The sequence below is a fragment of the Phyllobates terribilis genome, unplaced genomic scaffold (genome assembly GCF_046119375.1).
Source record: "Phyllobates terribilis strain yellow unplaced genomic scaffold, ASM4611937v1 Scaffold_2__4_contigs__length_985480577, whole genome shotgun sequence".
Classification (NCBI taxonomy): domain Eukaryota; kingdom Metazoa; phylum Chordata; class Amphibia; order Anura; family Dendrobatidae; genus Phyllobates; species Phyllobates terribilis.
This window is the reverse complement of record NW_027362762.1, coordinates 984635678-984662286: the sequence shown is the minus strand read 5'-3', so window position 1 is coordinate 984662286 and position 26609 is coordinate 984635678. Positions and strand designations below refer to the sequence as shown.

Sequence of the window (26609 nt, the reverse complement as noted above, 5' to 3'; positions counted from 1 at the left end):
GAGGTAGCAGCTTCTCTATGTCTGCCCATAGACGGGAAAGAGAGGTAGGGGAACCCTTTGTCAGGCGGAATTTTTGAGGGGGATATTGAGAAAATTCTATCCTGTAACCCTGTGCTATAGTTGTTAGTATCCAGGGATTTTGAGTGACCCGATACCAACTGTTTCTGAAAAACTTTAATCGCCCCCCTACTCTGACATAGTCTGTCGTTTTGGACCGGAGCTAGTACTGGGCTGGTATTTCCTATCTTTGTGCCCCTTATTAAAACTCCAGCTTGTGGACCCCCCTTTTTTCTGAGTGTTATAATTACGAGAGGGGAAGGGTTTGTGAAAGGGCTGCTCCTTTTTCTCCTCAGGGAAGCCCTTTTTATCGGACACTTTTTCTAGAATGTCATCTAGTACAGGTCTGAATACTCAGCCCTGAAAATGGAATAGAGCACAACTTGTTCTTAGAAGCTGTATCTCCAGACCATCTTTTTAACCAAACAGCTCTACGGGCCGAGATGTAAAGCACATTATTTCTAGCCGCAAATCTGACAGATTCCGCCGAAGAGTCGGCCAAAAACTTTGTTGCCATCTTTAACAGGGGCAATGATTGAAGGAGAGATTCCCTCTTGGTGCCATCCGGTAGGTGACTCTCTAGCTCTTCTAGCCAGACTCAAGGATCTGGCAATAGATGTAGCAGCGATATCAAATTTAATGATTGCCACCGAAGATTCCCAGGCTTTTTTCAAAAGTCCGTCCGCCTTCCTATCCATAGGATCTTTAAGTCCTGACGAGTCCTCAAAGGTGATAGAGGTTTTCTTGACCACTTTAGCCACTGGAACGTCAATGTTAGGCACAGTGTCCCACACGTTGGTGTCCTCTGGGTCAAAAGATAGTCGGGCGCGGAAGTCTCGTGGTATAGAGAGTCTCTTCTTAGCATCTTCCCATTCCCCCAGTATCATGTCCTTCACATGGGCTTTTAACAGGAAAAACCTGGGTTTTAAGACCACCAAACATCTCATCCTGAATGTTACTGCTCTTCTCCGTTTCCTCTACCTGCATCGTGTTTCGGACTGCTCGTAGAAGAATATCCATACCATCTGAGTGGAACATGCATCTTTTCCGTTCCCCGCCCTGAGGTGGACTAATGGTCTCACTGTCAGTCGCCAGATGGGTCGATTTCACCCTCAGAAGATGGTGCTATATCTTCTCTGGGTCTTTTGGGTCCCGGGACATCCTGGACTCCTGAACCTGGGGGCTGTAGAGACGTGATAGAAGCCTGAACTACTTCTTTAATTATATTGCGCATCTCATTTAATAAAGCCCCGTGCTCCTCCTTTAGCATGGAGGCTCTACATTCAGCACATAGACGCTTTGTATATGAGTCAGGAAGTCTGATGTTACAATCCAGGCACCTCTTGGATTTTACTGTGGCCTTTTTTCCCGTATCCTTCTTTTTTTCAGGAGGTGGTAACTGCCCAGAGACATCCTATAAAAATATATGGAGGGCCTGGTAAACGCAAGCCCCATTAGCCATATAAAAAGGGGTAATGGTACACTTACATGACTCTGGGGCGATCCAGGGTGGGTATCAGGGTGTGACACGTCAGCCATTGCACTGCCAGGGGTGCCAAAGCTGTAAGCCTGCCTATGCTGCTCCCCAGCCCCCCTTCTTATACCTTACCTGGTCGTCCAGTCATTTTCTCCTGCTCCCTGGCGTCTGATCTAACCGCGGTTTGAATTTCCAGCGCGACTGCCACAGGAAGTAGTCATCTCCGGACTTCCGGTTTTGACGCCAGGAGGTCCTGGACCCGCCCAGAGCAGGACGCCGAGAGCCCCGGCGATGGGGAAGCGGCACCCAGAGGCTCCAGCACACCGGAGGGCTGAGGGACTCCCGGGACAGAGTGTCGACCCAGGACCCGCTTGACGGCGGGAAGGAGAGAGCCACGGCCCCCCCGGAGTCCCTTGAGGTAAAAACCTTTTCTTCAGTGCTCCTGCACCAGCGCTCCTCCTGCACTCCCTGTCCTGTGTAGGGACAGGAAAAGCACTGAGGAGGTTGGGGGTGGGAGGGCTTTTAACCTCTTGTGCTTCCTGTCCCTACACAGGATATGGGATTACGCCTCCTATGGTGCCGTCATGGGGACGTACTGTAAAATATGCTTACTGTTCATAAGTTAACCCTGCCGCTAAAATTGTGTCCCATCACAATTGGAATTATAGAACTTCCGATATTCCATATTTCATTTTGGCGCCTACGAGTCTGCCGGATGATTAAAGGAGTGTGCAAATGAGAATGACACGGCTATTGTACGGAGTGCAAGTTTCCCTTTGAAGCCATAACGAGATGTTAGCTGTCCTTTTCAGTCTCTGGTCCATATGTTCAAAGGTGTCTATTCACCCCCCATGTCTCTCCATTTGGTATGGAAACTAGCTTGGATAATTGAGTTTGCCACTGCTTGTGTGTACTGCCATTTGCATAGAAGCAGTTAGTTTAGATTGCTAGCTTCGTCTCCTTTGACAAATGGTATAGGGGAGGGGTTTGGAGGGAGAGAGAGAACTTAATATTTTCTATGACAGTACTAATGCCAGCTAGATGTTTATTCACAAGAGTCGAATTGATGTAGCAAACAAGTGCATATAAAATATAACTTTTATTAATAAAATATTAAAAAACGTGTGTTGCTAGATGCCCATATGGTGTATGAACACACCGTGAATAAAAAGGTGCTACAACCAAAAACCTGAGAAAATGTCAGATAATAAATATCTATAATGAACAGGGCTAGACAAAATTTAAAGCCCTATCAGGTCAAGCATAGGTAAGGATCAAGAAGGTACTAAACTGTGAAGTCCAAAAAGAACCTTACATAGAAGCAATAATGAACTAAAGTACACATCACCAATAAAACGTATAGCAATAAATTCGGTGATCGTACCTATATATGCATATACCCATAAACATGACAAGCCATTATCAAAAGGTAGGTATGTGTATATAAACAAATCTATGAGGAGCCTTCTATTACCATCCAGGCATTATACCCTCATAGAAAATGGAAACATCTCACCCGGGGTCTGATGAAGGATTGAAACACGTCGGGATGTTCCGTGGATTAACTAATCACCTGTAATATAGGGGGGACATACATGAAAAGACCCCGGGTGAGATGTTTCCATTTTTTATGAGGATATAATGCCTGGATGGTAATAGAAGGCTCCTCATAGATTTGTTTATATACACATACCTACCATATGATAATGACTTGTCATGTTTATGGGTATATGCATATATAGGTACGATCACCGAATTTATTGCTATACGTTTTATTGGTGATGTGTACTTTAGTTCATTATTGCTTCTATGTAAGGTTCTTTTTGGACTTCACAGTTTAGTACCTTCTTGATCCTTACCTATGCTTGACCTGATAGGGCTTTACATTTTGTCTAGCCCTGTTCATTATTGATATTTATTATCTGACATCTTCTCAGGTTTTTGGTTGTAGCACCTTTTTATTCACGGTGTGCTCATACACCATATGGGCATCTAGCAACACACGTTTTTTAATATTTTATTAATAAAAGTTATATTTTATATGCACTTGTTTGCTCCATCAATTTGAGATTTTCATAACAAGTCTCTGGCCTTCGCTAGTTTGTTATTCACAAGAGTCCCCTACTATGTAAATTGATTAAATGATCAAACAATGAGACCTGACACCTGTGGATATGTACTTGAAAGGACACTTGGAACTATTTAAGGAATATATGCCTCTGTAGCAGGCAGATTTGAAAAAGAGAATTGCAAGAGACTTTACAAGAAGAATCAAAGATCAGATTCTCATCAGACCATCAACGTGGAAGCATTGCTTTATCCAAAGAGACACAGATTTGGATTCTACATGATTCCAGCCTAAGGGTATATGGCCGTGACTGGAAAGATAATGATCTGCTGCACTGACCATCAGAGAGCCGATTTGGGGAGACCAGGTTGTGATAATGAAGCCACCTGACCGCATGGTTATGTTTGGGGTTGCCAGGTGGGGCCCTCCAGTCGACTGGAACCCAGATTGGGACCAGTCAGTCATCTAACTCCATGGAAACTCTCAGAGAGCGAAGGGTGGGACCCTCGGGTCTCCTGGTCTTGTATCTTGACGGACTGTCAGCTTCCTAAGCTTGCCCCTACCCCTTCTAAGTGGGGGACCGCAAAAAGCAGGGAACCACTGGTTGAGGTAGTTGGGCATGGAAGTCCCAAAGTCGCAGCTGTTCTATCCCAGGCGGGCGGAGCGGAAGGGTGAGACTGTGTAATTTTGCACCATCTCGGGTATTTGCTGGGACTGTTCTATGTGTTTATTGTCCGCTTTATGGTTCAATAAAGTATTACCAAACTGTTTTACCCTCATCCTGTGTTGTCTGAGTAGTGTTGCGCCCACGGACGACCCCGAGTCTTCACAGGGGTCTTGTGCCCCTTTGGTGCAGCTAACTGATCTACCTCCATCTCCCGCCATCAGTGGACGAGGTTTTGCTCTTTGAGCCACTTTATCGGTGCCATATAGACCCCACCCCCCCCACAAACATTAGAAGAGGCCATGCAGATCATCGTGCTGATGAGATTAGCAGCAAGGGCAGGCACATGGAAGAGGCGGACTACAAGTCTCAGAACAGAGGCTGCGTACTCACCTCGGTAACAGACGCTGCTCCGCTCAGCCGTTCTAGTTTCAGGATCCGAAACTCCCTGTAAAGATCTAGAAAATAAAGAAGAATTTGAAAGAAGACCTCAGACGAGCCGCCATCGCCCCGGGAAACGTCCCACAACATCGCGCACTATATAATAAACAGCGATTATTTATATAACCGCAGCCCCCACTACAGACGTCACCACTGTGGACCCCGCACACTATATACTATACAATGATCTATATATAACCGCAGCCCCCACTACAGACGTCACAGTTTGGACACACCTTCTCATTTAAAGATTTTTCTGTATTTTCCTAACTATGAAAATTGTACATTCACACTGAAGGCATCAAAACTATGAATTAACACATGTGGAATTATATACTTAACAAAAAAGTGTGAAACAACTGAAAATATGTCTTATATTCTAGGTTATTCAAAGTAGCCACCTTTTGCTTTGATGACTGCTTTGCACACTCTTGGCATTCTCTTGATGAGCTTCAAGAGGTAGTCACCGGAAATGGTCTTCCAACAATCTTGAAGGAGTTCCCAGAGATGCTTAGCACTTGTTGGCCCTTTTGCCTTCACTCTGCAGTCCAGCTCACCCCAAACCATCTCGATTGGGTTCAGGTCTGGTGACTGTGGAGGCCAGGTCATCTGGCGTAGCCCCCCCATCACTCTCCTTCTTGGTCAAATAGCCCTTACACAGCCTGGAGGTGTTTGGGGTCATTGTCCTGTTGAAAAATAAATGGTCCAACTAAACGCAAACCAGATGGAATAGCATGCCGCTGCAAGATGCTGTGGTAGCCATGCTGGTTCAGTATGCCTTCACTTTTGAATAAATCCCCAACAGTGTCACCAGCAAAGCACCCCCACACCATCACACCTCCTCCTCCATGCTTCACGGTGGGAACGAGGCATGTAGAGTCCATCCGTTCACCTTTTCTGCGTCGCACAAAGACACTGTGGTTGGAACCAAAGTTCTCAAATTTGGACTCATCAGACCAAAGCACAGATTTCCACCGGTCTAATGTCCATTCCTTGTGTTCTTTAGCCCAAACAAGTCTCTTCTGCTTGTTGCCTGTCCTTAGCAGTGGTTTATTAGCAGCTATTTTACCATGAAGGCCTGCTGCACAAAGTCTCCTCTTAACAGTTGTTGTAGAGATGTGTCTGCTGCTAGAACTCTGTGTGGCATTGACCTGGTCTCTAATCTGAGCTGCTGTTAACCTGCGATTTCTGAGGCTGGTGACTCGGATAAACTTATCCTCAGAAGCAGAGGTGACTCTTGGTCTTCCTTTCCTGGGGCGGTCCTCATGTGAACCAGTTTCTTTGTAGCGCTTGATGGTTTTTGCAACTGCACTTGGGGACACTTTCAAAGTTTGCCCAAATTTTTCAGACAGACAACTTCATTTCTTAAAGTAATGATGGCCACTCGTTTTTCATTACTTAGCTGCTTTTTTCTTGCCATAATACAACAGTCTATTCAGTAGGACTATCAGCTGTGTATCCACCAGACTTCTGCACAACACAACTGATGGTCCCAACCCCATTTATAAGGCAAGAAATCCCACTTATTAAACCTGACAGGGCACAACTGTGACGTGAAAACCATTTCCGGTGACTACCTCTTGAAGCTCATCAAGAGAATGCCAAGAGTGTGCAAAGCAGTCATCAAAGCAAAAGGTGGCTATGTGACACCCCAGGGGTCTGGTTGCCACAGTGATAGAGATATTACGTCTGAGAGCAGGTGGGAGGTCTCTTGGTCAGGAATCCTATGCATGCCACACCTCCTGCCCAGTCCTGGGAGGGGAAGAACTTCCCCTATATAAACCTAGGGCTGAGGCAGGGTTAGTGAGTAGAAGTAGAAGTAGAGACAGAGAAAAGAAGCAAATATAGGAACAGAACATCAGGAGCTCTGTGGGAGCAGTGTTACAAGGAGTCAGGGGCTGGCAGCTGCAGAGCTCGCCCTGACTGAGAAGATTTCTTACCGGACCCGGAGTCCGAGGCTGTGGGGACTAACTCCTACCCAGCAGCAGAATCCGTCAGGCAGGGGATTCCAGGTCCTCTGGCCAAGAAACCCGAAGGCACGGTCACACGCATGGGACCAGCACCGCCGTCGTGGAGCGGAAGCTACTAGAAGGCCCCGAGTCACCGGCCATACGGGTGAGCACCACACGGTACACTCAGGGACGTGGGCTACTTATACCCGCCTCTAGCAAGGTAGCCAGAAGAGTACAGTTAGTTTGGGAGGCCTACAACTCCGCCTGGCCAGGGGAGATCCCATCTGCTCAAGGACTGACCAGGCCCCAATCGCTAGCCAGTACTCCGGGAGGGTCTATCTTTGTCACCAGTAAAGACCCTGAACTACACCGTACCGTCTCCGAGTGGTTCCTGCTACCCCCATCATCCACGTCGGCTGCCCTGAGGCCATACCCCTCCCGTTGGGGGTTATACTATCACGCTGCACAATCCTACCACCGGCCTCAGCGGTCTGCCCTGCAGCAGCAGCTCCTTAGCTGTACTCAACGGGTGGCGTAGTCGTCCAACATCTACCGCTGATACATCGCCGCTCAGTTTGACTCCCTGGGCACGGACCGGGTCACCGCCACGAGACTACAACCCTCAACAGATCCGGCTCCGGGTAAGCTCCCGCGTGCGCAACGCAGCGCGACACAGGCCCAGGGGCGCGTCAGCTACTTTGAAGAACCTAGAATATAAGACATATTTTCAGTTGTTTCACACTTTTTGATAAGTATATAATTCCACATGTGGTAATTCATAGTTTTGATGCCTTCAGTGTGAATGCACAATTTTCATAGTCATGAAAATACAGAAAAATCTTTAAATGAGAATGTGTGTCCAAACTTTTGGTCTGTATATACACAGGAATGTCCGGGGTCACTGCAGAACATGGCTGGTAATATATATATATATATATACTCCTCGTGCTGTTACCTCTCGTCTCCTCCGCTGATTCCTCCACATCTACCTGCGGAGAGGAAACATCATTATTACATGACGGGAGGACACAGCTGCTCTCCGGACTACACCCCCCACCATTGTCTGTACCTTGCTGGGCCTCCTCCCCTTCTCCCTCAAAAAATCAGACTCCCAGGACTTCAGCCGCCGCTTCACCTCATTATAGCGCTCCATAACTGAGGGGGAAGAGCCCCGGAACATCACATGCAATACCGGGTAATCCCGCACTGACGGATGATGACCGGAGCCGCCGCTCTCTGACACCGCTCGGATCTCCCGCGCTTCTGACGTCTCGATCACTGCGACCAATCACATCGCTCCTGTAATGAGGCAGCGCAGGACGAGCGGAGATGACGTCACAATCATGTGACAGCACAGCGGACACCCGGAAGTGACTAGGTGAGTAGAAACACCCGGTGCCGTCATCAGCGGTAACGAGACCCCCGATATAACACGTACCCCCCCCCCGCTCCTCATGTAGCATCACCTCCTCCTGTATTATCCCCCCTCCTCCTGTATTATCCCCCCTCCTCCTGTATTATCCCCCCTCCTCCTCCTGTATTATCCCCCCCTCCTCCTCCTGTATTATCCCCCCCTCCTCCTCCTGTATTATCCCCCCTCCTCCTCCTGTATTATCCCCCCTCCTCCTCCTGTATTATCCCCCCTCCTCCTCCTGTATTATCCCCCCTCCTCCTCCTGTATTATCCCCCTCCTCCTCCTGTATTATCCCCCTCCTCCTCCTGTAATATCCCCCCTCCTCCTGTATTATCCCCCCTCCTCCTGTATTATCCCCCCTCCTCCTCCTGTATTATCCCCCCCTCCTCCTCCTGTATTATCCCCCCTCCTCCTCCTGTATTATCCCCCCTCCTCCTCCTGTATTATCCCCCCTCCTCCTCCTGTATTATCCCCCTCCTCCTCCTGTATGATCCCCCCTCCTCCTCCTGTATTATCCCCCCTCCTCCTCCTGTATTATCCCCCCTCCTCCTCCTGTATTATCCCCCCTCCTCCTCCTGTATTATCCCCCTCCTCCTCCTCCTGTATTATCCCCCTCCTCCTCCTCCTGTATTATCCCCCTCCTCCTCCTCCTGTATTATCCCCCTCCTCCTCCTCCTGTATTATCCCCCTCCTCCTCCTCCTGTATTATCCCCCTCCTCCTCCTCCTGTATTATCTCCCTCCTCCTCCTCCTGTATTATCCCCCTCCTCCTCCTGTATTATCCCCCTCATCCTCCTGTATTATCCCCCCCCTCCTCCTCCTGTATTATCCCCCCTCCTCCTCCTGTATTATCCCCCCTCCTCCTCCTGTATTATCCCTTTCCTCCTCCTCCTGTATTATCCCTTTCCTCCTCCTCCTGTATTATCCCCCTCCTCCTCCTGTATTATCCCCCTCCTCCTCCTGTATTATCCCCCTCCTCCTCCTGTATTATCCCCCTCCTGTATTATCCCCCCCTCCTCCTCCTGTATTATCCTCCCTCCTCCTCCTGTATTATCCTCCCTCCTCCTCCTCCTGTATTATCCTCCCTCCTCCTCCTCCTGTATTATCCTCCCTCCTCCTCCTCCTGTATTATCCTCCCTCCTCCTCCTCCTGTATTATCCTCCCTCCTCCTCCTCCTGTATTATCCTCCCTCCTCCTCCTCCTGTATTATCCTCCCTCCTCCTCCTCCTGTATTATCCTCCCTCCTCCTCCTCCTGTATTATCCCCCTCCTCCTCCTCCTGTATTGTCCCCCTCCTCCTCCTCCTGTATTGTCCCACTCCTCCTCCTCCTGTATTGTCCCCCTCCTCCTCCTCCTGTATTGTCCCCCTCCTCCTCCTCCTCCTGTATTGTCCCCTCCTCCTCCTCCTGTATTGTCCCCCTCCTCCTCCTCCTGTATTGTCCCCCTCCTCCTCCTCCTGTATTGTCCCCCTCCTCCTCCTCCTGTATTGTCCCCCTCCTCCTCCTCCTGTATTGTCCCCCTCCTCCTCCTCCTGTATTATCCCCCTCCTCCTCCTGTATTATCCCCCTCCTCCTCCTCCTGTATTATCCCCCCTCCTCCTCCTGTATTATCCCCCCTCCTCCTCCTCCTCCTGTATTATCCCCCTCCTCCTCCTCCTGTATTATCCCCCCTCCTCCTCCTCCTGTATTATCCCCCCTCCTCCTCCTCCTGTATTATCCCCCCTCCTCCTCCTCCTGTATTATCCCCCCTCCTCCTCCTCCTGTATTATCCCCCCTCCTCCTCCTGTATTGTCCCCCCCTCCTCCTCCTGTATTATCCCCCTCCTCCTCCTGTATTATCCCCCTCCTCCTCCTGTATTATCCCCCTCCTCCTCCTGTATTATCCCCCTCCTCCTCCTGTATTATCCCCCTCCTCCTGTATTATCCCCCTCCTCCTCCTCCTGTATTATCCCCCTCCTCCTCCTCCTGTATTATCCCCCTCCTCCTCCTCCTCCTGTATTATCCCCCCTCCTCCTCCTGTATTATCCCCCCCTCCTCCTCCTCCTGTATTATCCCCCTCCTCCTCCTCCTGTATTATCCCCCCTCCTCCTCCTCCTGTATTATCCCCCCTCCTCCTCCTGTATTATCCCCCCTCCTTCTCCTGTATTATCCCCCCTCCTGTATTATCCCCCCTCCTGTATTATCCCCCATCCTCCTCCTCCTCCTGTATTATCCCCCCCGTCTCCTCCTGTATTATCCCCCCCGTCTCCTCCTGTATTATCCCCCCCTGCTCCTCCTGTATTATCCCCCCCTCCTCCTCCTGTATTATCCCTCCCCTCCTCCTCCTGTATTATCCCTCCCCTCCTCCTCCTGTATTATCACCCCCTCTTCCTCCTGTATTATCCCCCCTCCTCCTCCTGTATTATCCCCCCTCCTCCTCCTGTATTATCCCTCCTCCTGTATTATCCCCCCTCCTCCTCCTCCTGTATTATTCTCCATCCTCCTCCTCCTCTTGTATAATTCTCCATCCTCCTCCTGTATTATTCCCCCTCCTCCTCCTGTATTATTCTCCATCCTCCTCCTCTTGTATTATTCTCCATCCTCCTCCTGTATTATCCCCCCCTCCTCCTCCTCCAGTATTATCCCCCCTCCTCCTCCTGTATTATTCTCCATCCTCCTCCTCTTGTATTATTCTCCATCCTCCTCCTGTATTATCCCCCTCCTCCTCCTATATTATTCTCCGTCCTCCTCCTCTTGTATTATTCTCCATCCTCCTCCTGTATTTCCCCCCCTCCTCCTCCTGTATTATTCTCCATCCTCCTCCTCCTCCTCTTGTATTATTGTCCATCCTCCTCCTGTATTATCCCCCCTCCCCCTCCTCCTCCTGTATTATCCCCCCTCATCCTCCTCCTGTATTATCCCCCCTCCTCCTCCTCCTGTATTATCCCCCCTCCTCCTGTATTATCCCTCCTCCTCCTCCTCCTGTATTATCCCCCCTCCTCCTCCTCCTCCTGTATTATCCCCCCTCCTCCTCCTCCTGTATTATCCCCCCTCCTCCTCCTCCTGTATTATCCCCCTCCTCCTCCTGTATTATCCCCCCCCCTCCTGTATTACCCCCCCTCCTCCTCCTGTATTACCCCCCCCCCTCCTCCTCCTGTATTATCCCCCCCTCCTCCTCCTGTATTATCCCCCCTCCTCCTCTTCCTGTATTATCCCCCCTCCTCCTCCTGTATTATCCCCACTCCTCCTCCTGTATTCTCTCCCCCCTCCTCCTCCTCCTGTATTCTCTCCCCCCTCCTCCTCCTCCTGTATTCTCTCCCCCCTCCTCCTCCTCCTGTATTCTCTCCCCCTCCTCCTCCTGTATTATCCCCCTCCTCCTCCTCCTGTATTATCCCCCTCCTCCTCCTCCTCCTGTATTATCCCCCTCCTCCTGTATTATCCCCCTCCTCCTCCTCCTGTATTATCCCCCTCCTCCTCCTCCTGTATTATCCCCCTCCTCCTCTTCCTGTATTATCCCCCTCCTCCTCTTCCTGTATTATCCCCTCCTCCTCTTCCTGTATTATCCCCTCCTCCTCTTCCTGTATTATCCCCTCCTCCTGTATTATCCCCCCTCCTCCTCCTCCTGTATTATCCCCCCTCCTCCTCCTCCTGTATTATCCCCCCTCCTCCTCCTCCTGTATTACCCCCCCTCCTCCTCCTGTATTATCCCTTTCCTCCTCCTCCTGTATTATCCCTTTCCTCCTCCTCCTGTATTATCCCTTTCCTCCTCCTCCTGTATTATCCCTTTCCTCCTCCTCCTGTATTATCCCTTTCCTCCTCCTCCTGTATTATCCCCCCTCCTCCTCCTGTATTATCCCCCCTCCTCCTCCTGTATTATCCCCCCTCCTCCTCCTGTATTATCCCCCCTCCTCCTCCTCCTGTATTATCCCCCCTCCTCCTCCTCCTGTATTATCCCCCCCCTCCTCCTCCTGTATTATCCCCCTCCTCCTCCTCCTGTATTATCCCCCCCTCCTCCTCCTGTATTATCCCCCTCCTCCTCCTCCTGTATTATCCCCCCTCCTCCTCCTGTATTATCCCCCCCTCCTCCTCCTGTATTATCCCCCCTCCTCCTCCTGTATTATCCCCCCTCCTCCTCCTGTATTATCCCCCCTCCTCCTCCTGTATTATCCTCCTCCTCCTCCTGTATTATCCTCCTCCTCCTCCTGTATTATCCTCCTCCTCCTCCTGTATTATCCCCCCTCCTCCTGTATTATCCCCCCTCCTCCTGTATTATCCCCCCTCCTCCTGTATTATCCTCCTCCTCCTCCTCCTGTATTATCCTCCTCCTGTATTATCCTCCTCCTGTATTATCCTCCTCCTCCTCCTGTATTATCCCTCCTCCTCCTGTATTATCCCCCTCCTCCTCCTCCTGTATTATCCCCCCTCCTCCTCCTGTATTATCCCCCCCTCCTCCTCCGTATTATCCCCCTCCTCCTCCTCCTGTATTATCCCCCCTCCTCCTCCTCCTGTATTATCCCCCCTCCTTCTCCTGTATTATCCCCCCTCCTTCTCCTGTATTATCCCCCCTCCTGTATTATCCCCCATCCTCCTCCTCCTCCTGTATTATCCCCCCCTGCTCCTCCTGTATTATCCCCCCTCCTCCTCCTGTATTATCCCCCCTCCTGTATTATCCCCCCTCCTCCTGTATTATCCCCCTCCTCCTCCTGTATTATCCCCCCCTCCTCCTCCTGTATTATCCCCCCTCCTCCTCCTCCTGTATTATCCCCCCTCCTCCTCTTCCTGTATTATCCCCCCTCCTCCTCCTGTATTATCCCCACTCCTCCTCCTGTATTCTCTCCCCCCTCCTCCTCCTCCTGTATTCTCTCCCCCCTCCTCCTCCTCCTGTATTCTCTCCCCCTCCTCCTCCTGTATTATCCCCCCTCCTCCTCCTGTATTATCCCCCTCCTCCTCCTCCTGTATTATCCCCCTCCTCCTCCTCCTGTATTATCCCCCTCCTCCTCCTCCTGTATTATCCCCCTCCTCCTGTATTATCCCCCTCCTCCTGTATTATCCCCCTTCTCCTCCTCCTGTATTATCCCCCTCCTCCTCTTCCTGTATTATCCCCCTCCTCCTCTTCCTGTATTATCCCCCTCCTCCTCTTCCTGTATTATCCCCTCCTCCTCTTCCTGTATTATCCCCCCCTCCTCCTCCTGTATTATCCCCCCTCCTCCTCCTGTATTATCCCTCCTCCTGTATTATCCCCCCTCCTCCTCCTCCTGTATTATTCTCCATCCTCCTCCTCCTCTTGTATAATTCTCCATCCTCCTCCTGTATTATTCCCCCTCCTCCTCCTGTATTATTCTCCATCCTCCTCCTCTTGTATTATTCTCCATCCTCCTCCTGTATTATCCCCCCTCCTCCTCCTGTATTATTCTCCATCCTCCTCCTCTTGTATTATTCTCCATCCTCCTCCTGTATTATCCCCCTCCTCCTCCTATATTATTCTCCGTCCTCCTCCTCTTGTATTATTCTCCATCCTCCTCCTGTATTTCCCCCCTCCTCCTCCTGTATTATTCTCCATCCTCCTCCTCCTCCTCTTGTATTATTGTCCATCCTCCTCCTGTATTATCCCCCCTCCCCCTCATCCTCCTCCTGTATTATCCCCCCTCATCCTCCTCCTGTATTATCCCCCCCTCCTCCTCCTCCTGTATTATCCCCCCTCCTCCTGTATTATCCCTCCTCCTCCTCCTGTATTATCCCCCCTCCTCCTCCTCCTGTATTATCCCTCCTCCTGTATTATCCCCCCTCCTCCTGTATTATCCCCCTCCTCCTCCTGTATTATCCCCCCCCCTCCTCCTGTATTACCCCCCCTCCTCCTCCTGTATTACCCCCCCCTCCTCCTCCTGTATTATCCCCCCCCTCCTCCTCCTGTATTATCCCCCCCTCCTCCTCCTGTATTATCCCCCCTCCTCCTCTTCCTGTATTATCCCCCCTCCTCCTCTTCCTGTATTATCCCCCCTCCTCCTCTTCCTGTATTATCCCCACTCCTCCTCCTGTATTCTCTCCCCCTCCTCCTCCTCCTGTATTCTCTCCCCCCTCCTCCTCCTCCTGTATTCTCTCCCCCTCCTCCTCCTGTATTATCCCCCCTCCTCCTCCTGTATTATCCCCCTCCTCCTCCTCCTGTATTATCCCCCTCCTCCTCCTCCTGTATTATCCCCCTCCTCCTCCTCCTGTATTATCCCCCTCCTCCTCCTCCTGTATTATCCCCCTCCTCCTGTATTATCCCCCTTCTCCTCCTCCTGTATTATCCCCCTCCTCCTCCTCCTGTATTATCCCCCTCCTCCTCTTCCTGTATTATCCCCCTCCTCCTCTTCCTGTATTATCCCCTCCTCCTCTTCCTGTATTATCCCCTCCTCCTCCTCCTGTATTATCCCCCCTCCTCCTCCTCCTGTATTATCCCCCCTCCTCCTCCTCCTGTATTACCCCCCCCCTCCTCCTGTATTATCCCTTTCCTCCTCCTCCTGTATTATCCCTTTCCTCCTCCTCCTGTATTATCCCTTTCCTCCTCCTCCTGTATTATCCCTTTCCTCCTCCTCCTGTATTATCCCTTTCCTCCTCCTCCTGTATTATCCCCCCTCCTCCTCCTGTATTATCCCCCCTCCTCCTCCTGTATTATCCCCCCTCCTCCTCCTGTATTATCCCCCCTCCTCCTCCTGTATTATCCCCCCTCCTCCTCCTCCTGTATTATCCCCCTCCTCCTCCTGTATTATCCCCCCTCCTCCTCCTGTATTATCCCCCCCTCCTCCTCCTGTATTATCCCCCTCCTCCTCCTCCTGTATTATCCCCCTCCTCCTCCTCCTGTATTATCCCCCTCCTCCTCCTCCTGTATTATCCCCCTCCTCCTCCTGTATTATCCCCCCCTCCTCCTCCTGTATTATCCCCCCTCCTCCTCCTCCTGTATTATCCCCCCCTCCTCCTCCTGTATTATCCCCCCTCCTCCTCCTGTATTATCCCCCCTCCTCCTCCTGTATTATCCCCCCTCCTCCTCCTGTATTATCCCCTCTCCTCCTCCTGTATTATCCTCCTCCTCCTCCTGTATTCTCCTCCTCCTGTATTATCCTCCTCCTCCTCCTGTATTATCCCCCCTCCTCCTGTATTATCCCCCCTCCTCCTGTATTATCCTCCTCCTCCTCTATTATCCTCCTCCTCCTCCTGTATTATCCTCCTCCTGTATTATCCTCCTCCTGTATTATCCTCCTCCTCCTCCTGTATTATCCCTCCTCCTCCTGTATTATCCCCCCTCTTCCTGTATTATCCCCCTCCTCCTGTATTATCCTCCCTCCTCCTCCTGTATTATCCCCCTCCTCCTCCTGTATTATCCCCCCTCCTCCTGTATTATCCCCCTCCTCCTCGTCTATTATCCTCCCTCCTCCTCCTGTATTATCCCCCCTCCTCCTCCTGTATTATGCCCCCTCCTCCTGTATTATCCCCCCTCCTCCTCCTGTATTATCCCCCCTCCTCCTCCTGTATTATCCCCCCTCCTCCTCCTGTATTATCCCTCCTCCTCCTCCTGTATTATCCCTCCTCCTCCTCCTGTATTATCCCCCTCCTCCTCCTGTATTATCCCCCCTCCTCCTCCTGTATTATCCCCCTCCTCCTCCTTCTCCTCCTCCTGTATTATCCCCCCTCCTCCTCCTGTATTATCCCCCCTCCTCCTCCTGTATTATCCCCCGCTCCTCGTCCTGTATTACCCCTCCTCCTCCTCTTCCTGTATTATCCCTCCTCCCCCTTCTCCTCCTCCTCCTCCTCCTGTACTATCCCCCCTCCTCCTCCTGTACTATCCCCCATCCTCCTCCTGTATTATCCCCCCTCCCCCTCCTCCTCCTGTATTATCCCCCCTCCCCCTCTCCTCCTCCTGGTATTATCCCTCCTCCTCCTGTATTATCCCTCCTCCTCCTGTATTATCCCCCCTCCTCCTCCTCCTGTATTATCCCCCCTCCTCCTCCTGTATTATCCCTCCTCCTGTATTATCCCTCCTCCTGTATTATCCCCCCTCCTGTATTATCCCCCCTCCTCCTCCTGTATTATCCCCCCTCCTCCTCCTGTATTATCCCCCCCTCCTCCTCCTGTATTATCCCTCCTCCTGTATTATCCCCCCTCCTCCTCCTGTATTATCCCTCCTCCTCCTGTATTATCCCCCCTCCTCCTCCTGTATTATCCCCCCCTCCTCCTCCTGTATTATCCCCCCTCCTCCTCCTGTATTATCCCCCCTCCTCCACCTGTATTATTCTCCATCCTCCTCCTCTTGTATTATTCTCCATCCTCCTCCTGTATTATCCCCCCTCCTCCTCCTGTATTATTCTCCATCCTCCTCCTCTTGTATTATTCTCCATCCTCCTCCTGTATTATCCCCCCTCCTCCTCCTGTATTATCCCCCCTCCTCCTCCTGTATTATCCCCCCTCCTCCTCCTGTATTATCCCCCCTCCTCCTCCTGTTTTATCCCCCCTCCTCCTCCTGTTTTATCCCCCCTCCTCCTCCTGTATTATCCCCCCTCCTCCTCCTGTATTATCCCTCCTCCTCCTCCTGTATTATCCCTCCTCCTCCTCCTGTATTATCCCTCCTCCTCCTCCTGTATTATCCCCCTCCTCCTCCTGTATTATCCCCCCTCCTCCTCCTGTATTATCCCCCCTCCTCCTCATGTATTATCCCCCCCTCCTCCTGTATTATCCCCCCCTCCTCCTCCTGTATTACCCCTCCTCCTCCTCTTCCTGTATTATCCCTCCTCCCCCTTCTCCTCCTGTATTATCCCCCTTCTCCTCCTCCTGTATTATCCCCCCTCCTCCTCCTGTATTATCCCCCATCCTCCTCCTGTATTATCCCCCCTCCACCCCTCCTCCTGTATTATCCCCCCTCCTCCTCCTGTATTATCCCCCCTCCCCCTCTCCTCCTCCTGTATTATCCCTCCTCCTGTATTATCCCCCCCCTCCTCCTCCTCCTCCTGTATTATTCTCCATCCTCCTCCTCCTCCTCTTGTATAATTCTCCATCCTCCTCCTGTATTATCCCCCCTCCTTCTCCTCCTGTATTATTCTCCATCCTCCTCCTCCTCTTGTATTATTCTCCATCCTCCTCCTGTATTATCCCCCCTCCTCCTCCTCCTGTATTATCCCCCCTCCTCCTCTTGTATTATTCTCCATCCTCCTCCTCTTGTATTATTCTCCATCCTCCTCCTCTTGTATTATTCTCCATCCTCCTCCTGTATTTCCCCCCCCTCCTCCTGTATTATTCTCCATCCTCCTCCTCTTGTATTATTCTCCATCCTCCTCCTGTATTATCCCCCCTCCCCCTCCTCCTCCTGTATTATTCTCCATCCTCCTCCTCCTCCTATAACACGTACCCCCCCCCGCTCCTCATGTAGTATGACCTCCTCCTGTATTATCCCCCCTCCTCCTCCTCCTGTATTATCCCTCCTCCTCCTGTATTATCCCTCCTCCTCCTGTATTATCCCCCCTCCTCCTCCTCTTGTATTATCCCCCCTCCTCCTCCTGTATTATCCCTCCTCCTGTATTATCCCTCCTCCTGTATTATCCCTCCTCCTGTATTATCCCCCCTCCTCCTCCTTTATTATCCCCCCTCCTCCTCCTGTATTATCCCTCCTCCTCCTGTATTATCCCCCCCTCCTCCTCCTGTATTATCCCCCCCTCCTCCTCCTGTATTATCCCCCCTCCTCCACCTGTATTATCCCTCCTCCTGTATTATCCCCCCTCCTGTATTATCCCCCCTCCTCTTCCTCCTGTATTATCCCCCCCTCCTCCTCCTGTATTACTCCCCCTCCTCCTCCTCTTCCTGTATTATCCCTCCTCCTCCTGAATTATCCTCCTCCTCCTCCTGTATTATCCCCCCCTCCTCCTCCTGTATTATCCCCCCTCCTCCTCCTGTATTATCCCCCCTCCCCCTCCTGTATTATCCCCCCCTCCTCCTCCTGTATTATCCCCCCTCCTCCTCCTGTATTATCCCCCCCTCCTCCTCCTGTATTATCCCCCCCTCCTCCTCCTGTATTATCCCCCCTCCTCCTCCTGTATTATCCCCCCCCTCCTCCTCCTGTATTATCCCCCCTCCTCCTCCTCCTGTATTATCCCCCTCCTCCTGTATTATCCCCCTCCTCCTCCTCCTGTATTATCCCCCTCCTCCTCCTCCTGTATTATCCCCCTCCTCCTCCTCCTGTATTATCCCCCTCCTCCTCCTGTATTATCCCCCTCCTCTTCCTCCTGTATTATCCCCTCCTCCTCCTCCTGTATTATCCCCCCTCCTCCTCCTGTATTATCCCCCCTCCTCCTCCTGTATTATCCCCCCTCCTCCTCCTGTATTATCCCCCCTCCTCCTCCTGTATTATCCCCCTCCTCCTCTTCTATTATCCTCCCTACTCCTCCTGTATTATCCCCCTTCCTCCTCCTCCTGTATTATCCCCCCTCCTCCTCCTGTATTATCCCCCCTCCTCCTCCTGTATTATCCCCCCTCCTCCTCCTGTATTATCCCCCCTCCTCCTCCTGTATTATCCCCCCTCCTCCTCCTGTATTATCCCTCCTCCTCCTCCTGTATTATCCCTCCTCCTCCTCCTGTATTATCCCTCCTCCTCCTCCTGTATTATCCCTCCTCCTCCTCCTGTATTATCCCCCCTCCTCCTCCTGTATTATCCCCCCTCCTCCTCCTGTATTACCCCTCCTCCTCCTCTTCCTGTATTATCCCTCCTCCCCCTTCTCCTCATCCTCCTGTATTATCCCCCTTCCCCTCCTCCTCCTGTATTATCCCCCTCCTCCTCCTGTATTATCCCCCTCCTCCTCCTGTATTATCCCCCCTCCTCCTCCTGTATTATCCCCCCTCCCCCTCCTCCTGTATTATCCCCCCTCCCCCTCCTCCTCCTGTATTATCCCCCCTCCCCCTCCTCCCCCTCCTCCTCCTGTATTATCCCCCCTCCCCCTCCTCCTCCTGTATTATCCCCCCTCCCCCTCTCCTCCTCCTGTATTATCCCTCCTCCTGTATTATCCCCCCCTCCTCCTCCTCCTCCTCCTGTATTATTCTCCATCCTCCTCCTCCTCTTGTATAATTCTCCATCCTCCTCCTGTATTATCCCCCCTCCTCCTCCTCCTGTATTATTCTCCATCCTCCTCCTCCTCTTGTATTATTCTCCATCCTCCTCCTGTATTATCCCCCCTCCTCCTCTTGTATTATTCTCCATCCTCCTCCTCTTGTATTATTCTCCATCCTCCTCCTGTATTATCCCCCTCCTCCTCCTGTATTATTCTCCATCCTCCTCCTCTTGTATTATTCTCCATCCTCCTCCTGTATTTCCCCCCCCTCCTCCTGTATTATTCTCCATCCTCCTCCTCTTGTATTATTCTCCATCCTCCTCCTGTATTATCCCCCCTCCCCCTCCTCCTCCTGTATTATTCTCCATCCTCCTCCTCCTATAACACGTACCCCCCCCCGCTCCTCATGTAGTATGACCTCCTCCTGTATTATCCCCCCTCCTCCTCCTCCTGTATTATCCCTCCTCCTCCTCCTCCTGTATTATCCCTCCTCCTCCTCCTCCTGTATTATCCCCCCTCCTCCTCCTGTATTATCCCGCCTCCTGTATTATCCCCCCTCCTCCTCCTGTATTATCCCCCCTCCTCCTCCTGTATTATCCCCCCTCCTCCTCCTGTATTATCCCCCCCTCCTCCTCCTGTATTATCCCCCCCTCCTCCTCCTGTATTATCCCCCCCTCCTCCTCCTGTATTATCCTCCCCTCCTCCTCCTGTATTATCCCCCCTCCTCCTCCTGTATTATCCTCCCCTCCTCCACCTGTGTTATCCCCCCCTCCTCCTCCTGTATTATCCCCCCCCTCCTCCTCCTGTATTATCCCCCCTCCTCCTCCTGTATTATCCCCCCCCCTCCTCCTCCTGTATTATCCCCCCTCCTCCTCCTGTATTATCCCCCCTCCTCCTCCTCCTGTATTCTCTCCCCCCTTCTCCTCCTCCTGTATTCTCTCCCCACCTCCTCCTCCTGTATTATCCCCCCCTCCTCCTCCTCCTGTATTATCCCCCCCTCCTCCTCCTCCTGTATTATCCCCCCCTCCTCCTCCTCCTGTATTATCCCCCCCTCCTCCTCCTCCTGTATTATCCCCCTCCTCCTCCTCCTGTATTATCCCCCTCCTCCTCCTCCTGTATTATCCCCCTCCTCCTCCTCCTGTATTATCCCCCTCCTCTTCCTCCTGTATTATCCCCCTCCTCTTCCTCCTGTATTATCCCCCCTCCTCTTCCTCCTGTATTATCCCCCCTCCTCCTCCTCCTGTATTATCCCCCTCCTCCTCCTCCTGTATTATCCCCCCTCCTCCTCCTGTATTATCCCTTTCCTCCTCCTCCTGTATTATCCCCCCTCCTCCTCCTCCTGTATTATCCCCCCTCCTCCTCCTTCTGTATTATCCCCCCTCCTCCTCCTTCTGTATTATCCCCTCCTCCTCCTTCTGTATTATCCCCTCCTCCTCCTTCTGTATTATCCCCTCCTCCTCCTTCTGTATTATCCCCTCCTCCTCCTCCTGTATTATCCCCCCTCCTCCTCCTCCTGTATTATCCCCTCCTCCTCCTCCTGTATTATCCCCCCTCCTCCTCCTCCTGTATTATCCCCCCTCCTCCTCCTCCTGTATTATCCCCCCTCCTCCTCCTGTATTATCACTTTCCTCCTCCTCCTGTATTATCCCTTTCCTCCTCCTCCTGTATTATCCCCCCTCCTCCTCCTCCTGTATTATCCCTTTCCTCCTCCTCCTGTATTATCCCCCTCCTCCTCCTGTATTATCCCCCCTCCTCTTCCTGTATTATCCCCTCTCCTCCTCCTCCTGTATTATGCCCCCTCCTCCTGTATTATCCCCCCTCCTCCTCCTGTATTATCCCTCCTCCTCCTCCTCCTGTATTATCCCTCCTCCTCCTCCTCCTGTATTATCCCCCCTCCTCCTCCTCCTGTATTATCCCCCCTCCTCCTCCTCCTGTATTATCCCCCCTCCTCTTCCTCCTGTATTATCCCCCCTCCTCCTTCTGTATTATCCCCTCCTCCTCCTTCTGTATTATCCCCTCCTCCTCCTTCTGTATTATCCCCTCCTCCTCCTCCCGTATTATCCCCCCTCCTCCTCCTCCTGTATTATCACTTTCCTCCTCCTCCTGTATTATCCCCCCTCCTCCTCCTCCTGTATTATCCCTTTCCTCCTCCTGTATTATCCCCCTCCTCCTCCTGTATTATCCCCCCTCCTCTTCCTGTATTATCCCCTCTCCTCCTCCTCCTCCTGTATTATCCCCCCTCCTCCTCCTGTATTATCCCCCCTCCTCCTCCTGTATTATCCCCCCTCCTCCTCCTGTATTATCCCTCCTCCTCCTCCTGTATTATCCCTCCTCCTCCTCCTGTATTATCCCTCCTCCTCCTCCTGTATTATCCCCTTCCTCCTCCTGTATTATCCCCCTCCTCCTCCTGTATTATCCCCCTCCTCCTCCTGTATTATCTCCCTCCTCCTCCTGTATTATCCCTCCTCCTCCTCCTGTATTATCCCTCCTCCTCCTCCTGTATTATCTCCCTCCTCCTCCTGTATTATCCCCCCTCCTCCTCCTCCTGTATTATCCCCCTCCTCTTCCTCCTGTATTATCCCCCCCTCCTCCTCCTGTATTACCCCCCTCCTCCTCCTCTTCCTGTATTATCCCTCCTCCTCCTGAATTATCCTCCTCCTCCTCCTGTATTATCCCCCTCCTCCTCCTCCTCCTGTATTATCCCCCATCCTCCTCTTGTATTATCCCCCATCCTCCTCCTGTATTATCCCCCCTCCCCCTCCTCCTCCTGTATTATCCCCCCACCCCCTCCTCCTGTATTATCCCCCCTCCCCCCCTCCTCCTCCTATATTATCCCTCCTCCTGTATTATCCCCCCCTCCTCCTCCTCCTGTATTATTCTCCATCCTCCTCCTCCTCCTACTCTTGTATAATTCTCCATCCTCCTCCTGTATTATCCCCCCACCCCCTCCTCCTCCTGTATTATCCCCCCTCCCCCTCCTCCTCCTGTATTATCCCCCCCCTCCTCCTGTATTATTCTCCATCCTCCTCCTCCTCCTCCTCCTACTCTTGTATAATTCTCCATCCTCCTCCTGTATTATCCCCCCTCCTCCTCCTCCTGTATTATTCTCCATCCTCCTCCTCCTCTTGTATTATTCTCCATCCTCCTCCTGTATTATCCCCCCTCATCCTCCTCCTGTATTATCCCCCCCTCCTCCTCCTGTATTATTCTCCATCCTCCTCCTCTTGTATTATTCTCCATCCTCCTCCTGTATTTCCCCCCCCTCCTCCTCCTGTATTATTCTCCATCCTCCTCCTCATCCTCTTGTATTATTCTCCATCCTCCTCCTGTATTATCCCCCCTCCCCCTCCTTCTCCTGTATTATCCCCCCCTCCCCCTCCTCCTCCTGTATTATTCTCCGTCCTCCTCCTCCTCCTATAACACGTACCCCCCCGCTCCTCATGTAGTATCACCTCCTCCTGTATTATCCCCCCTCCTCCTGTATTATCCCTCCTCCTCCTCCTGTATTATCCCCCTCCTCCTCCTCCTGTATTATCCCCCTCCTCCTCCTGTATTATCCCCCTCCTCCTCCTCCTCCTGTATTATCCCCCTCCTCCTCCTCCTGTATTATCCCCCTCCTCCTCCTCCTGTATTATCCCCCTCCTCCTCCTCCTGTATTATCCCCCTCCTCCTCCTCCTGTATTATCCCCCTCCTCCTGTATTATCCCCCCCTCCTCCTCCTCCTGTATTATCCCCCTCCTCCTCCTCCTGTATTATCCCCCTCCTCTTCCTCCTGTATTACCCCTCCTCTTCCTCCTCCTGTATTATCCCTCCTCCTCCTGTATTACCCCTCCTCCTCCTCCTCCTGTATTATCCCTCCTCCTCCTCCTGTATTACCCCTCCTCCTCCTCCTCCTGTATTATCCCCCCTCCTCCTCCTGTATTATGCCTCCTCCTCCTCCTGTATTATCCCCCCTCCTCCTCCTCCTGTATTATGCCCCCCTCTTCCTCCTGTATTATTCTCCATCCTCCTCCTCTTGTATTATTCTCCATCTTCCTCCTGTATTATCCCCCCTCCTCTTCCTGTATTATTATCCATCCTCCTCCTCCTATATTATCCCCCCCTCCTCCTCCTCCTGTATTATTCTCCATCCTCCTCCTCATCCTGTATTATTCTCCATCCTCCTCCTCCTGTATTATCCCCCCTCCTCCTCCTCCTGTATTATCCCCCCTCCTCCTCCTCCTGTATTATCCCCCCCTCCTCCTCCTGTATTATCCCCTCCTCCTCCTCCTGTATTATCCCCCCTCCTCCTCCTGTATTATCCCCCCACCCCCTCCTCTTGTATTATCCCCCCACCCCCTCCTCCTGTATTATCCCCCCACCCCCTCCTCCTGTATTATCCCCCCACCCCCTCCTCCTGTATTATCCCCCCTCCCCTTCCTGTATTATCCCTCCTGTATTATCCCCCCTCCCCCTCCTGTATTATCCCCTCTGTATTATCCCCCCTCCCCCTCCTGTATTATCCCTCCTGTATTATCCCCCCTCCCCCTCCTGTATTATCCCCCCTCCTCCTCTTGTATAATTCTCCATCCTCCTCCTCCTCCTGTATTATTCCCCCTCCTCCTCCTCCTCCTCCTCCTCCTGTATTATTCTCCATCCTCCTCCTGTATTATCCCCCCTCCTCCTCCTCCTGTATTATCCCCCCCTCTTCCTCCTGTATTATTCTCCATCCTCCTCCTCTTGTATTATTCTCCATCTTCCTCCTGTATTATCCCCCCTCCTCTTCCTGTATTATTATCCATCCTCCTCCTCCTATATTATCCCCCCCTCCTCCTCCTCCTGTATTATTCTCCATCCTCCTCCTCATCCTGTATTATTCTCCATCCTCCTCCTCCTGTATTATCCCCCCTCCTCCTCCTCCTGTATTATCCCCCCCTCCTCCTCCTGTATTATCCCCTCCTCCTCCTCCTGTATTATCCCCCCTTCCTCCTGTATTATCCCCCCCTCCTCCTCCTGTATTATCCCCCTCCTCCTCCTGTATTATGCCCCCTCCTCCTGTATTATGCCCCCTCCTCCTCCTGTATTATCCCCCCTCCTCCTCCTGTATTATGCCCCCTCCTCATCCTCCTCCTGTATTATCCCCCTCCTCCTCCTGTATTATGCCCCCTCCTCCTGTATTATGCCCCCTCCTCCTCCTGTATTATCCCCCCTCCTCCTCCTCCTGTATTATGCCCCCTCCTCATCCTCCTCCTGTATTATCCCCCCTCCACCCTCCTCCTGTATTATTCTCCATCCTCCTCCTCTTGTATTATTCTCCATCCTCCTCCTCCTCCTCCTGTATTATCCCCCCTCCCCCTCCTCCTCCTCCTGTATTATTCTCCTTCCTCCTCCTCTTGTATTAATTCTCCATCCTCCTCCTCCTCCTGTATTATTCTCCATCCTCCTCCTCTTCCTGTATTATTATTCTCCATCCTCCTCTTCCTCCTGTATTATTCACCATCCCCCGCCTCCTTCTGTATTATTCTCCATCCTCCTCCTCTTGTATTATTCTCCATCCTCCTCCTCCTCCTCCTGTATTATCCCCCCTCCCCCTCCTCCTCCTCCTGTATTATCCCCCCTCCCCCTCCTCCTCCTCCTGTATTATCCCCCCTCCCCCTCCTCCTCTTGTATTAATTCTCCATCCTCCTCCTCCTGTATTATTCTCCATCCTCCTCCTCTTCCTGTATTATTATTCTCCATCCTCCTCTTCCTCCTGTATTATTCACCATCCCCCGCCTCCTCCTGTATTATTCTCCATCCTCCTCCTCTTCCTGTATTATTATTCTCAATCCCCCCCCCCATTGTAGGGTCTATAATATATAATTTTCCAATCACAGCTTTGTGAGAGATGGATCCAATCTATTACTGGTCATGAAGCCAAGAGCAATACTAAATCCCATCCAGCTGCGTCCTCCTTGTGGAGCGGCGGTGGCTCCGGCCCGTCCTTACATTGCTCTATAGCTTGTCCTCCTCGGGGTCGCAGTCAGCCCTCTGGCCGGGGCCTCCACTGGATGTTACCATCTGCTTTGGAAAATCTGCATTTCTTGGGTCCATTGCCTCCTTGATGTGTGGCCTCTGGCTTCTAGGTTGACGTTGGTTCTGCGGCCTCTGCCTCGTGGCTCGGGGTGTCTCTGCCTAGTTTGCCAGCTGATTTATGGCTTTGTAGGTTTTTTTCACTACTGCCTTGAAGATGATTTTTTTTTTTAGGTCTGGAGGCATAAAATGGACATTATGTATCCGCTGCAGAAACGCTTGGTAGAAGGTCTACCATGTCCCCCAATGATAATCCGTATGTGCTGTACACATGCTGCGGAAATTTCCGCTGCGGATTATCATTGCGGAAAAATCCGCAGCACTACCAGTTATTTTGCGGAAGTGCTGCGTTTTCGCCGCCGTTCACTTGCATTGGAACGCATGGAATCTGCATCACTGCATCTATACATGTGGATAACATGCGTTTCAATGTGCGGATGGTACCCAGGTTTGGAGAAGAGGAGACCCGAGTACCATAGAACCTGTAAAAAAAGAATAAAATAAAAAATAAATATTATACTTACCTTCTGATGGCCCCCGGTGTCTTTATCCGATGCGTCCTGGCTTGCTGGCAGCTCGCGATGGTCTGAAAAGGACCTGCCATGAATTCATTTAGTCATGTGACGGGTCACGCGACCGCTGACGTCTGCAGGTCCTTAAATCTACCGCGATCTGCCAACAAACCAGGACGCATCTGATAAAGACACCGGGGGCCATCAGAAGGTAAGTATACATTTATTTTTTATTTTTAACCATTCTTTCGGTCACATTATATATGCCGGTTGCATGGATTTATATAGTGTGACCAAGTTGTCAAGCACTTTCCAAGTGATGCTAAAATCACAACCCGCATGCAGAAATACATGTGAAGAACGCTTCACATCCGCATGTCCCTGGCAGGAAAACGCATGTACAATCCGCATGCGTTTTTTCTGCCAGGGAGATGCAGAAACGCTCAGGAAAAATCTGGAGCATTTCTGCATCGTGGGCACATAGCCGAAAAGTGAAGCTCCTATATTATATAGAGTCATTATACACAGCGATCTATTTCACGTATTTATTTCTGTTAATGTTGATGATTATGGCTTACAGCCAATGAAAACACAAAAGTCATTATCTCAGTAAATTAAAATAATTAACAAAAAACACCTGCAAAGGCTTCCTAAGCACTTAGAAAGGTCCATTAGTCTGTTTCAGTAGGCTCCACAATCATGGGGAAGACTGCTGACTTGACAGATGTCCAGAAGGCAGTCACTGACACACTCCACAAGGTCCCAGAGTTTGGAGGAAGAGTGGAGAGGCCACAATCCAAGCTGCTGGAGGTCTAGTGTGAAGTCTCCACAATCAGTGATGGTTTGGGGGCCATGTCATCTGCTGGTGGAGGTCCACTGGGTTTTATCAAGACCAAAGTCAGCGCAGCCGTCTACCAGGACATTTTACAGCA

At 51.6% G+C, this 26609-nt stretch overlaps 2 protein-coding genes across 4 annotated transcripts in view; one reads left to right on the top strand and one right to left on the bottom strand.

Annotated features, from left to right (window-relative positions):
- RECQL4 (RecQ like helicase 4) overlaps window positions 1-7981 on the bottom strand; it is a 153533-nt gene extending 145552 nt beyond the window's left edge. Inside the window, exons 1-3 of one of the 2 annotated variants that reach the window (XM_073668821.1) lie at window positions 7729-7981; window positions 7615-7648; window positions 4660-4724 (exon numbers count right to left, since the gene is read on the bottom strand). In XM_073668821.1, coding sequence (XP_073524922.1) covers window positions 4660-4724; window positions 7615-7648; window positions 7729-7839 — 210 coding nt within the window. In that variant the 5' untranslated portion in view covers window positions 7840-7981. The remainder of the gene's footprint in view (window positions 1-4659; window positions 4725-7614; window positions 7649-7728) is intronic. The other variant, XM_073668820.1, reaches the window with a different exon arrangement.
- The window catches only part of VPS28 (VPS28 subunit of ESCRT-I), a 62421-nt gene continuing 43777 nt past the window's right edge, over window positions 7966-26609 (top strand). Inside the window, exon 1 of one of the 2 annotated variants that reach the window (XM_073668831.1) lies at window positions 7966-8037. The gene's annotated coding sequence lies outside the window, so the exon portion shown is untranslated. Of the gene's footprint in view, window positions 8070-26609 lie in introns of both variants that reach the window. The other variant, XM_073668832.1, reaches the window with a different exon arrangement.